Source organism: Macrosteles quadrilineatus, unplaced genomic scaffold (assembly GCF_028750875.1).
Source record: "Macrosteles quadrilineatus isolate MER2022 unplaced genomic scaffold, UCM_ALF_1.0 Scaffold_2__2_contigs__length_208266976, whole genome shotgun sequence".
Taxonomy (NCBI): Eukaryota; Metazoa; Arthropoda; class Insecta; order Hemiptera; family Cicadellidae; genus Macrosteles; species Macrosteles quadrilineatus.
In genome coordinates this window covers 207,469,036-207,482,011 of record NW_026542595.1, presented here as the reverse complement: position 1 = coordinate 207,482,011, position 12,976 = coordinate 207,469,036, and the positions used below count along the sequence as shown (strand labels likewise).

The 12,976-nt window shown below is 36.2% G+C and overlaps 1 protein-coding gene across 1 annotated transcript; it reads right to left on the bottom strand.

Annotated features, from left to right (window-relative positions):
- Positions 1-365: 365 nt before the first annotated feature.
- On the bottom strand, positions 366-3,731 carry LOC128985323 (uncharacterized). The gene is made up of 2 exons (XM_054404715.1): positions 830-3,731; positions 366-442 (listed from the first exon to the last, which is right to left on the bottom strand). The coding sequence occupies exons 1-2, from the start codon at positions 3,729-3,731 to the stop codon at positions 366-368; spliced, it is 2,979 nt and encodes a 992-aa protein (XP_054260690.1).
- Positions 3,732-12,976: the final 9,245 nt, after the last annotated feature.

The following is a 12,976-nucleotide window of genomic DNA, read 5'->3' as shown; positions in this document are numbered from 1 at the left end:
TTGGATCCCAGCCACCATGTGTTTCGCATCGTGTTTCGGCTGGATATTCTCCATCAAGCGCGACGAGCCGTCACCGTTTATCGTCAAGACAAGGGTGGTATTTCTTAGGCCGGTGGAGCCAATCTACGAAGAACTTCGACCCTTGGATCTCAGGCCACCACCGTTACCACCGAGAAACACAGAATATGCCACCATAAAGGTATGTAGTGATAGTGGAGAGGGGAGCGCAACACATGTGCAGCATGTGCAACATGTGTTCAGTGTCCAACATGATCTCTCTGATGCTGATCGTTAGTGATTTTGTTCAACATTATTTATATCGCAGGATATGTGAATTTTTAAATTTGATTGAAGAAGACAACGATTCAGACACAGATTCGGAATTTGGGGTCAATTGGGGACCGGGAGGGTGGAACGGGTGGAACGAGGTGGATATTGGGGACTGGGAGTGGAGTGACAGTGATAGTAGTGATTCAGGAGTTGAGATTTTGGTGAGTTTTTTGAATTTTAAACCCATATGGAAGTGTATCATAATTGCTACCATGTTTCCTCTTTGGTCCCGTAATTTTAAACTGTTTGACCTCACTGATTGTAACTATATTCCTATCTTTTGTTCGTCTGATTCTATTTTCCTCAATGTCCATTGTTTGTGCAGCATCACCAAGGACCATCTCTTTCAAACTGTCAAATCCAATCTTTTTAGAAGTTTTCATGTTTAATGTAAGCCCTTTTACTTTACAAACGGGAATCAATTTTTGTTTGTTTGTTGACCACACGAGGTATGCATAGGTTTTTGGCCCTCCAGATACAAACTCTGTTATATATGAACCTGGTCCATACTCGGCCAACTCATCGGTCATTTCCCCTAGATAATCTCCCGTGGGAACTCTATACAAACCGCCCTTGTATACATACAATACAGAATCAGTATCATAATACAACACTTGACCACCCAAAGCATCTAGATGCTCATAGAGCTTCAATCTCGCTTGGGCAGTAGTGTAAGCTGCCACCACAACATTAACATTTTGCAATGGCTCACCAACCTCATCAATGTACTCCCAGCTGACAACAAGAACCTCATCATTGACAATCTGTACTCTATTTACATCTATTTCGGGGCTAGTTAACATTTTGAAAAGTGTTTTTGGGTCCCTGACAATTGTAGCTTTGGTCTGGTTTTCACGCTGTCCAAATTTTCCCCAAAACGAGTTCAACATCAGTTTAGCCAACGACCTCAAACCACCATTTTTTACAATTTTGTCTTTTTCCAATTGGACGCCCTCTTTTTGAAAATAATCCTCAATGTACTTGTTTTTGTCCTCCTCTGTTTCACACCAGCCTGGAAACCCGGATGCTTCCTGTTTCATTTTTAAAAATTTATTTATAAAGTCAGTGAACAATCCCCCATTTTCATATGTGGCTACCTTATACTCCCAAAGTTCATACATGTCGAGTACAACATAACCCTTTTCTACGGCTTTACGAATCTCGTCCATGGTCCAGGTCCCAATAAGTGCTCTGTCACCACTTTCGTGGTCGCAATCACTTTGAATCTGACCATCTCCACAAGTCGCACACAAAACAAACATTAACTTGTCATTCATTTTAGCCGGGAGCACAGGATGGTAAAGATCGCGTGGTGGGAGTACTTTACACTTTAATAGGCCTTCAACATTAAGACCTCTCTGTCTACACTCTCTATCACCTACATAGATTGTCGGATGGCCTACAGGGTACTTGCCGTATTTACATACCCAGGGATAGAGGGAGCATACATCCACGTATTCAATAGTTTCCCCTTCGGCGCATTTGTGATACGTTTTGGCATTCCCAGTTCTCCCCCCAAAAAATGCTTGCCTCGGATTCAGAGGTAAATTGTTGAGGATCGGCAACTTGTCTAAATGTTTCATATTTTCTGTTTTTTTTAACTTTCTAAACTCACATTCCCACATTTGTACAACGTTATCACCCAACTTTGCTATTTTCGATTTGGTCCGTTCATACCGCAAATGGAGTGAGTCAGAGGGGTCCTCTTTCAAAGCAAGTTCACGGTCATAGGGAAAGCATTTGGGACAGCCATGCCAGTAGCAGCCTTGAAATTCGTAAATATTTTTACCATCATACCCATCAACCTTCATTCCATTGATCTTAACTTCTTTCCCACGACCAGCATGTTCAATTCTAACTCCACGTTTCTCCTCTTCCCACGTTAGCCACTGTAACACAATTGCCGATTGGGCGTCTGTAAGCCTATAGCCGTTTTTAGGAACGATGCCGATAGTATTTTTCTTCAAAAAGTTCCTGCGAAAAGCTAAATTGCATGCGCTGGCAATGGTTACAGCCTCGAGAAAGGGATCAACATTACACTCTTGCAGGAAAATTGAACGGAACTTTAAACAAGCTTGAGCTAAGATATCAACATCTGATACACAATACTCTAGGATTTCTTTCTTAAAGTCAAACGTAACATTGTTTGAAACCTGATCATTATACCAGTTTTCAAAATCTTTGTGTGATTTTTCAAACATAGATTCTGGACAGTAAAACTTCTTTGCCGGCATAGGGCCCACATAGTTTTGATTCTCAAGGGTGTTGAAAAGGTGGGGGAAATAGCCTTTCTTCTTTTCCGGGGGCAGGTCAAAGGCCTTGGGCAGTGCAGCTAGAGACATGGGGAAATAACTAAGTGAATCAACAAACCTCACATTGTCAATCTCCATCAAAATTACCTTAGTTCCCCGCATTACAAGTTTCGGAGTGAACTTTGTATCCTCCAGCACATACTTTAACAAAAATTGAAAATCAAAGCCCTGCCCATTGTGTGCAATGACACAGACATCTTTGAAATTTTTACGGACTTGCATCACATAGTCCATGAACTGAGTGACTGGTTCAGATTTAAAGACTCTTGTTCGATTTTTACAAGCCATACAAAATTTGGCCTCAATACACTGATAGCAAAACTGTTGTGACACACACAAGTTTACTTTATGGACCTTAGCATCAGTATTTGAGGGCAGAGACTCATCTTGGCGGGTTTCCAAGTCGAAGAAAATAAACAGAAAATCTTTTGACTTGGGCTTTCTCGTGTCAGGTTTCATATAGCATTTGTGGTTAGGGTCTTCAAATGAACTACAAGGTTTACAAAATACTTCGCCACATTTATGAGGCTTAGATCGTTCTTTAATCCAGACCAATTTCCCACAATCGAGACATTTCTTTACATTTTTACACTTGTCAGCTTGATGCGCAATAAAACATTCCTGGTTTCGGTAGGTCATGTTACATTTAGGGCACAGAATACCTCCATGCTCCTCTACACAGGGAGGTGAAATAGTTTGGCACTGTGGGCAAATGTTTGAGCAACGATGCTCTCCTTTGTGATCATAGGGTACATGACAGGCTTCACAGAAATAATTACAAACAAAAGCAGCTGTCAAGCAATTAATTACATTGTAATGTCCATTGTAAAAAATTAAATTTAGTGTGAATTTTGCATTTTCCACATTTCCCTCAAAGTACACATCGCGTCCTTTCCTGTCATAGTTATACACAACAATTTTGTAGTCCCTCAAAAACCCCTGAAATTTTTCAAGTTCCGGGATGCCAGCTCCACCTTCTGGCATTTCAACCCTCGCTCGACACACAAGTTCTTGAGCCCTAACAGTCTGTCTTTTTCCATCATCTTTCCTTACTGCGTTGTAAAGGGGGTCTTTGGTTACATTGGCCATAGCCACTACAATTGCACGGGGAAGACACAATTTATCTTTATTATTAATGACAACAATTCCCCGTCTTGCCTTGCATTCCTCGTCAAACGTATTGTAAAACCCTGGTCTTACCCTTCCAGAACCTACAGGAAGGTTAATTCTAGTGCATTCCACTTTAAAGGTGTCGGTAGATTTGATGGATTCGGAGTTTGATTGCACAATACCGCCAAAGATTTGCCACAAAACGTTTTCATCAATTTCAGTAGCTGGACGAAAATTTACATAGCCTGGTGCTTTTGATTTCAAGTTGAGACTCTCCAAAGTAAACCCAAGTTGATCATTTTCAAAAGCTTGTTCTTTCATACTATTTACAATTTGTGCAAACCCCTGTCTCAACCAATCAATCTCATTAGTCTCCGGAGGCGGATTGGTGAATTTAAATACAGTTTTACTCCCATACAATCTAAATTTATTTACATAAGTTTGATCAGTACTAATCAAATTAACAGGCTCAACTACTTTTACGGGTTCAACTACTTCGTCAGATACGTTATCAGCCATACTAACATCCATCGTCGTCAAACGCCTAGAGCAAAGTAAAACAGACGCGGAGACACAAGATCTAGAGGGGACACGACCTGCGCGCGCACACAGCTAAATATAGCACACCGATTGCACACTACAACACAGAGACACAAGATGTGGTGGGGACACAGCTGCGCGCACACAAAGCTGAATATAGCACACCGATTGCACAATACGTTACAATAAAGAAACAAAGTTTACTTACCACTGATGTACCGTAAATAATCAAACTAACATTTAACACTAGAAATAACTTTCAAACATAACCTCAAAACATCAAACACAAGAGCACACGTCCAACACGTTCAATTGCCAAGAGCAAAGTGAAAGAAAATAAGTACTAAAAAGTTTAAATAGCAAAAATTGACCAATCACACAACAGATCACCTATTTATGACCAATCAGGTACAAAGTTATTACAACCAATCAGCAACCAGGATACACACCTTTAACACTTCCTTGGTTTGTTACAGAACCATGAAGATGAAGAAGAAGAAGAAGAAGAAGAAGTTTTATAGCATTTGTAAATATTTTTAAAAGTATGTAAACATAAATCATAGATATAGTAGCATTAAAACATATTTTAAATCAAACAATCTGTGTAATTATCCAGGACACATAACTCAGTGGAGGTTATTTCATTTGGTAAGAGTTAATCATTACAGAGGTTACATAAGCTGGCGGGAACCTACGCAATACGTAAAGTGAAGCTTGGCGGGAAGGTTACGTTGTTTGGCGCGAAAATAAAAATAAGGTTATGTCACTTGGCGGGAAGGAGAGGTTTTTTTCGTTTGGCGAGAATCGGTGAAGAAGAAGTAAGATTTTTTTTCGTTTGGCGCGAAAATAAAAGTGAGGTTATGTCACTTGGCGGGAAGGTGATTTTTTTCGTTTGGCGCGAAAGTGAGGTTATGTTACTTGGCGGGAAGGTGATTTTTTTCGTTTGGCGCGAAAATAAAAGTGAGGTTATGTTACTTGGCGGGAAGGTGAAGTTTTTTTTTTCGTTTGGCGGGAACCTACGTATGCAATACGTAAAGTGAGGTTAGATGTTTGGCGCGAAAACAAAAGTGAGGTTAGACCACGTGGGACACCAGAGGGCGACCACGTGGGATAAAAGGGGGCATGGCCTAGGGGGAGGGGTGGGGATGAAATGCTGCTCTCTGATTGGTCCCCGCAAGAGCTGGGTATCCTACTCATGTAATGTAAAAATGTGAAACCAAAAAACGTGGTGCAATCTGTTGAGATAGTACATCAACCAATGACAATATTATGTGTCAAGTGATAAATCAATCAGCTGTTGGCAAATATTGTATTTAATATTTTTTAACCCAATGCACTAGTCCCCTCTGGTGGATGGTCTTGAACTTCATCTATTTTCTTAGCTTTAAATTTTTACATTTCACGGTAAGTCTATTAGCTTTTGCTATTGACATTTTTTTATGTTTTGTGGTTTAAAAACTGTGTACATACTGAATATTTCAAACAATAACGTGCTGTAATTGTAAATTAATTTAACATTATATACTCTATTTAATGTGACGAACGGTACGAGTAAATTGCTTGTATTGTTGCGGAACATGAATGTTTGCATCAGGTTGAAGTGCATTCAGTTTGTTGAACAATAATTGATTCATTCTAAGAAACGTTAAATGATCTCTGCAGTTGTTGTTACTTGGTTCGCTGAACATTGATAGCTTTACCCATTCGCTTCACATGATCGGTAAACCGATCAAACAGAGAACTATATTTTAATAGATGCGATTTACAATTATTTTATAGACTAGCAGAGTACCCGTCCTTCGTACGGGGTTGACGTGTAAGTATAAAATGCTTATTGTAGTTATACTCGTGCTTTGAGTTTGCAATGGGAGAGGACACAGTTTTAGAATATTTGGTTCTTTTGATTTACGGTATGCTATAGTATAACCACACATCTACCATAGCCATAATGTTCTACCACTGCACCTTAACAATAGAAAAAAGTAAATTACCAAGACTCGGACTCAACATTACAAATTATTTATAAGTCAATAACATAAGCATAAATGTAAAAAATCCTACTTTGACAGTTCTCATTGTGTATCACGGATTTTTGTTGCTGCTTGGTTCAAAGTACATTAGCTGTTGTCATAGTTGAAAAATATGGACTAATAGTGCTGCACCCTGGTGGTAAACTCTATATTTTTTAATGGTCTTGAATATCATAGAACCAACTTGTGTATTTGAAACAGTTGGCAAAACTCTTTAATCCCTTTAAATATGAATACTGATAAGGTTAACATGGGAATCTCCAGAGCCACTGGGGCGGAGCCCGAAAGGATCTTTGAGTTAGAGTATGTATATGTTAATCGGGAACGTGAACTATCACCATACCAAATTTGAGCTCAATCCGACCAGTAGTTGAACTTCAAACACACAAACAAACACACACACTTTCACATTTATAATATTAGTATGAACCCACCCATCATATTATAATATTAGTATAATATAATATCCACCCTGGTTCCTAAGAAAACATTATGATACTGAACAAATTCCAGAGGTAACAGTTCAACCTCTTCAACAACATCCATCTCGAGTAAGTTGGTTTCCATAGTCAACAATATCTCTACAAAGCCTGCCAAGTTTGTTGCTTTGTGTGTTTGAAGCCAATCTATTTCCCAGAGTTTCTCAAGTATGACATATCGTAACGTTTTTCTCCTGGTTTAATTGGTTTAAACCACGGTCGATCTCTATTGGGCTTAAACTGTAAAATGCTATTGATCTTATCACGGCATTTTTCTTTGAATGAATTTGAATCAACAAATGCATCTATTTTCTATAAAATAACTTACCTCAAAAGACAGTTTGTAGCAGTGAGTAGTGACTTAGATATTATTACTGTATTCACTATGCAATTCTTCCTCACCGTTATTCCACAGCCATGTATAATTCATAGTCATAAATAACTCTCATCTCAAATTGCATACCACAGGCATTTGAAAATTGCAATATTTTACATAATTACATTTATAGTGAACCGAATATTGCATTCTAATTGCTTCAGTACAATCAAGCGTAGAGATCTTAGAAATGCATAATTAACCTGAGGCAAACTCGATTATAGAAGAAGCTTAGTGGATTGATGAATAAAAGAACAGCTTTAGAACATCAACAAGAAATAAAATTGACAGGTCATTGGACTGGATAGTTCTCTGAGTGCATCAGCTGTGCTCTCAGACGGACCCTCATCGCATCGTGGAGGGGAAACATCATTTGAAATATGATTTTCATCTGCCAAGCAGAGAGGTGGAAAATAAACCACAGACACAAATGTCACCTTTTAAAAACTTTGTAATAAGTATTTGATGTAGTGCTGGAACATACTGCATGAATTGTGAGGAGAAGGTATATTTTAACTGTTAACGCATACAACAACTTAGGCCTACATAGCGTAATTAATTGCAACCTTTTTATTTATTTCAGCAATTTTATTTTATGTGGTTTTAATTTAATCATGTTCTATACACATTCAAAAATTTGTAGATACAAATTAAATTACTAATCAAGATAATAAGGCAATTAAAGTTTTAAGTTGAATGCGTCATTATTATGACAGTAACTTTGATATTGACTTTGAAATGTGGTTAAATTTCACCTTTGGCTTTTGTTTGATCGAAAGTGTTAACAAACTTACGTTAAAGCAAGCTTTAGTATTCGTGGGTCGAATTTGGGTCTTGGTAAAAAAACTAGTTTTGGGCTGTAATCTTTCAAAATAAAATTACCGTATGAGCTTAAGTGTACACCATAGATGCACAATTACTTTTTAACCCGTTTAGGCATTATAGCCTTGAAACCCAAGATTTTTAGTACTGTATTTAGTAGCTAATTTTTGAGTATTGTATTTTTTTATATTTTTTCACAAGATAATCTTGCTGCAACTTTGGTTTTCCATAATCTGCAAAATCCCGAGAAAACGATATATCTTCTTGTAGAGGATATTCACGCATTTCAACAACACATATAGTGTAAATGAGGAACGTCTGTTTTGTTTTAGGGTAAATTTTATAATGTTACTTTTATAAGATAAAAATTAGGTCTACTCATTAGTAGCTGAAGACAAAGGTTGTTTATTATAATTACATTGTTTTATTATGGTTTTTAAATTTTAAAGCGGTAAAATAACAATAAATAACTCAAATGAATTTATTTCCATTAAAAATTAACTTAATGGCAAAACAATGTTGTCGTTGGAAGTACTAACTGACTACTTAGAGAGTTATGTGGTCAGTAAAAAGTTCTTAACTTAATAAAAATAAATATTAATCTAGCTCAACTCAAAAATAACCATTAATTGCTCTCTCTGAAGTTTGCTTCGACAATGGAATAATGGACAAATGCAAAGCAAATTAAATGTATGCATAAAGGCAATCAAACCTACGTAATACCCATTAGGGGATCATAAGGATAATTATATAAGACGATTTAACCAATCCTATGATAATATAATGAATGGATATGAATTAATATAAACATTTGAAACCCCGTTTATAATAATGGATTGGAGTACTGATGGGTGTCAGTATAGCACCATTGCAATTATATACAAAATGGAGGTTGATCATAAATGATTAAGGTTCTCAATTTACAGACATTTGTCATCATAGTAGATACCAGTTTGTGATACGTATAGTTTATTATGTTGCAATTTCAGGGTAAGGTGGCTCAAATGACAAGTTATTGACGAATAAACCATGATGATAAATTACAGTAACCTAGATACTGATACGCATTTCTAAAATCCTTCTAAAGTAGTAACATCTGCATATTAGTTTGAGTGCGAAAGGTTTTAGTGAAAAATTAAGTCTCCAAGTCGGCTCGTACCTTAAAAAATGCTCGGGGTTTCGATGGTTAATTTTTCAAATCTATCATTCTGCTTTTCATTTCATTATTAAGTTAGAGAGCACTAAAAATGCAAAAGACATCACTTTACCCTACTTATACACACTTGGAATACTTATACTTAGAATCAAGAGTATTAAAAAGCTCAAGCTCGTGTGATACTTGGAAAACTCGAAATAGATCAATGTCAGAGTGTCCAACACAGATAATATCCAACTTTACTTGTTTGCGGAGATTTTGTTGAAATCGCTTTACTTCACTTTACTCGGGATAAACTTTCTTGATAACTCTAGACATATTTCATCCGTAAAATGGGAAATTGTGATTATAATTAGTTTTATGATGTTGTCATTTTTCTAAGTTATAGTAGTTTGAAATATTTACCCCGCTTTTGTTAAACATCTTCGTTAATATCCGGGACACATTGATATGTATCAAAATGAAAAAGTGAATTGGTTCCGGGCTTAGGTCTCACCGTGCCACCTACGGTAGTAGCTACTTCCCTATAGGGAAATTCTCTTAAAATGTAGGAAACATTAAAAAACGTCAAATTACCGTTTTCTAGTGGGACCTTGAACAACACAATACAAACATGTGAGTATGTTAGATACTAATGACTTCCCTAGCTTGTTAAAAAGAAAAGAAAAAGAAAGAATCAATAATGTCAATCGATACGTAGAGTTTTGTTTTTGTTATTGTACGTTTTCTGAGTGTATTCTCGTTAAGGACTATGGAACGTGACATTTCTGTAAACATCCTTCTTTGCTTCAAATCAACGTCGTATATTGCAATTTGTTTATTTTTCTTACTGCCATGTTTGATCAAATGGTTGTAAAACGTAGGCTATACTAGAAAATGAACAAATTACTGCTTAGGCTAATGAACTACAAACAATTTAGATCTTATGACACTGATCATGAATTAGATGTGTTAGTTGTATACAGTTGAAAAAATACAAAAATAAACAGTTGCAACAACTTATTGATTGCCAACCTAGGAGGATTAAACCTAGTTGCCAACCTACTCGCAACAAATATTTTGAGAAATATAATATTTGTGGTATGGAATTTTTTGTAGTTTTCTTTTAGTAAGATGCCAAATATTTGTGGAGTGAGCCGTTGGGTTGTAGCATATAATATATTCGTTCTCTTAAAGATATTTGAAATATTTCAAAACGATGTTTCAAAACTCAATCCGGTGTTTTCAGAAAAAAATAGGTGATTTATAAACTGAACATTCGGACCGAATATATCACTGTCCATCTACATTCTAAACGGGAAGGTCGCGTTTGCATAAGTAAGTTTGGAGGGTCGTTGACTTAGCTGGTCCTACTTAAAAAAAATGTCATTCCTCCTGGATACTATTGTCTATTTTTTGTCATACTGTGTCTATCTTCTATATAATTAATACGCCAACACGAAATTTGTCCTTTGAACTCCTCCGCCACGATTTGGATTTCCAATGGAAAGAGCGTGTCGCGTAGATTTGCAAACTGACCTTAAATTAAAAAAAAAAAATATCTTGGGCTCTGCCCCAGTGGCTTTTAAATCCCCCATATTATCCTTATGAAGAACATACTTGTTTACATTATGATCAGCTGGATAATTTAATTGCTGTTAATATTTAAGTTGCAATTCAAGGATATCGACCTACAAAAACTAAATCTTTCTGGTTTAAATTAAATATTTACTCTTTAAAATTGGGTTTTCTTACATATTACAATGGAAAAAATTGAGAAAGCCTGGACAATTTGATATACTGTATTATCCAAATAAGAACAATGAATTGACACAGTACTGAATTTTTTGACAATCATTGAAAGAATCGATTTGCAAACTATGGAACCATAAACAGTCAAAGAACGCCACCGAGTACAAGAAATAGATATGTTGTTTTTTTTTAGAATTTATCATCGTTATTATCCTATATAATGAAGAACAAGATGTACAAGATGAAGATTCCTACAAACGATGAATTGGAGGATGTTAGCTGAAGTGCTACAATTGTTAGTAGGAAACATGGACTTAACTTTGTGATAAATAAATAAGGTCTTTATTCGTGAGCGAATTTCAGTTACAAAACTGTTTTACAAATTGACTCAAGTCAGGACTTAAAAAACCTCTTAGACTACGAAACAGTATTTTCATTGAGTATTATTCATTGAGTGATTTTTATTTAGTATTTTCAAGAAATACATAATAGTAGGTTGTAGGAAATTTTATTCTCTTTCGGAATATTACCTTCCACTTTGGTCGATTTCCTCACCATTCAATAGTTATTCGCAAAAATGTCAAGCAACCTCCAAATTTTCTAGTGGTAAAAAAGTTGGAGATTACTTTTTAACTTTTTACAATTAAATCTACAGTTCTGCTGGATCGATTTTGTTAAATAATGTGTCTTTGGAAGGCATAAACTATTTGAATTGCTTTTTCGTTTGATGTGTATTTTATAGCGGTAAGTTTAATAGTATAAAATTTATAAAGCGTTAAAACCGGGTAATTCATTTTGAAACACCCGGTATTTTAAACTCATTGTAAATATGACTGTTATTCGTTTTGAAATAACTTCAGTAATACTTTGCAATTGCTCGAACTCGAGCAACATGTACACTAGTGGGAAAATTAATGTCTCAAAATTGATGGATAACATAACTATTTAAATCCTTGGAAATGTTGAGGAGTATTTTGTTCCAATTTATGTTTTCTTTAAGAACTTTTTGTGTAGGCTTTTACTATTCTACAGTCTTCTATGTGGGTTTATTTTGCGCCATAAAAACCTGACGGTTTCTGTTTTGTAATAAAGTCAGCTGTTATACTAGCTAGAGACCTCATTGTTGTAGTGAACGATTGCTTATATTATGCCATTATTAGGTTATGTTTGGTAAAACATCACTTCTTCGAAAGAGAGTTACTGTATAGTGTGGTGTGGCACTGTTTGGAGTCATCGGACCATATGTTTTTGAGGACGAAAGTGGGACCCCCCTGTCACTGTAAACTCGGAACGCTATGTGGAAATACTGAGGGGGTTTTTGGTTCCACAACTGCGAATGTTAGGAGAGATACACATGACCAACACATGGTTTCAACAGGACGGCACAATTTGTCATACATCCAATTATTCAATGACGGTTTTGCGTGAACTCTTTCCCGGTAAAGTGATCTCTTGGTTTGATGATGTGCTGTGGTCAGCTCAATCCCCAGACTTAATTTCGTGTGACCGTTGGCTATGGGGATACTTAAAAAGCAAAGTGTTTGTTTCGAAATTTCGAACTATCCCTGAACTCGAACAGTGCATTCGATAAAAGATTACTTCTATTCATCAGGCGAAGGTGACTGCTAAAATATGCAAAAGAAGCCCGCGTTTAGGAGAAGGTCATCACCTAAGTGGTATAATTTTTCATAAATGAAAATGGCATAGTAGTGTGTACAATATAATATTATTTAATACATAAAATTGTATTTTGTTCTTGAGTTATTTAGTTTTATAAACCGTCAGGTTATTTTGGCGCACCCTTTAGTAGACCAACCATGTAACATAAGTAGGCCCTAACTGTTTTAAAGCTTTTCATGATTACTGTTATAAAAATAGGGTATTGTGGGTTAAAATATGAAATATATCAAAACTTGTAATTACAGTACTCATTTCTAAAACCCGATCTTACCGGTTTACGAACTCGTGACAATTTCCAGGCCAACGTTCTAGCTTCACATCCGTACAAATTGGATCAAAATCAGACCACAATCATTGACTATAAATCACAATGTATTGCTCCGCCAAAAGAAAGAAATGGGATGACATGA

Bases quoted from the DNA above. Each gene is read 5' to 3' on its own strand.
- LOC128985323 (XM_054404715.1), bottom strand. From the start codon at position 3,731: ATGGCCAATGTAACCAAAGACCCCCTTTACAACGCAGTAAGGAAAGAT. The intron at 443-829 runs GTTCATATATAA...CTCCACTCCCAG, and splicing joins GTTGGCCGAGTATGGACCAG to TCCCCAATATCCACCTCGTT.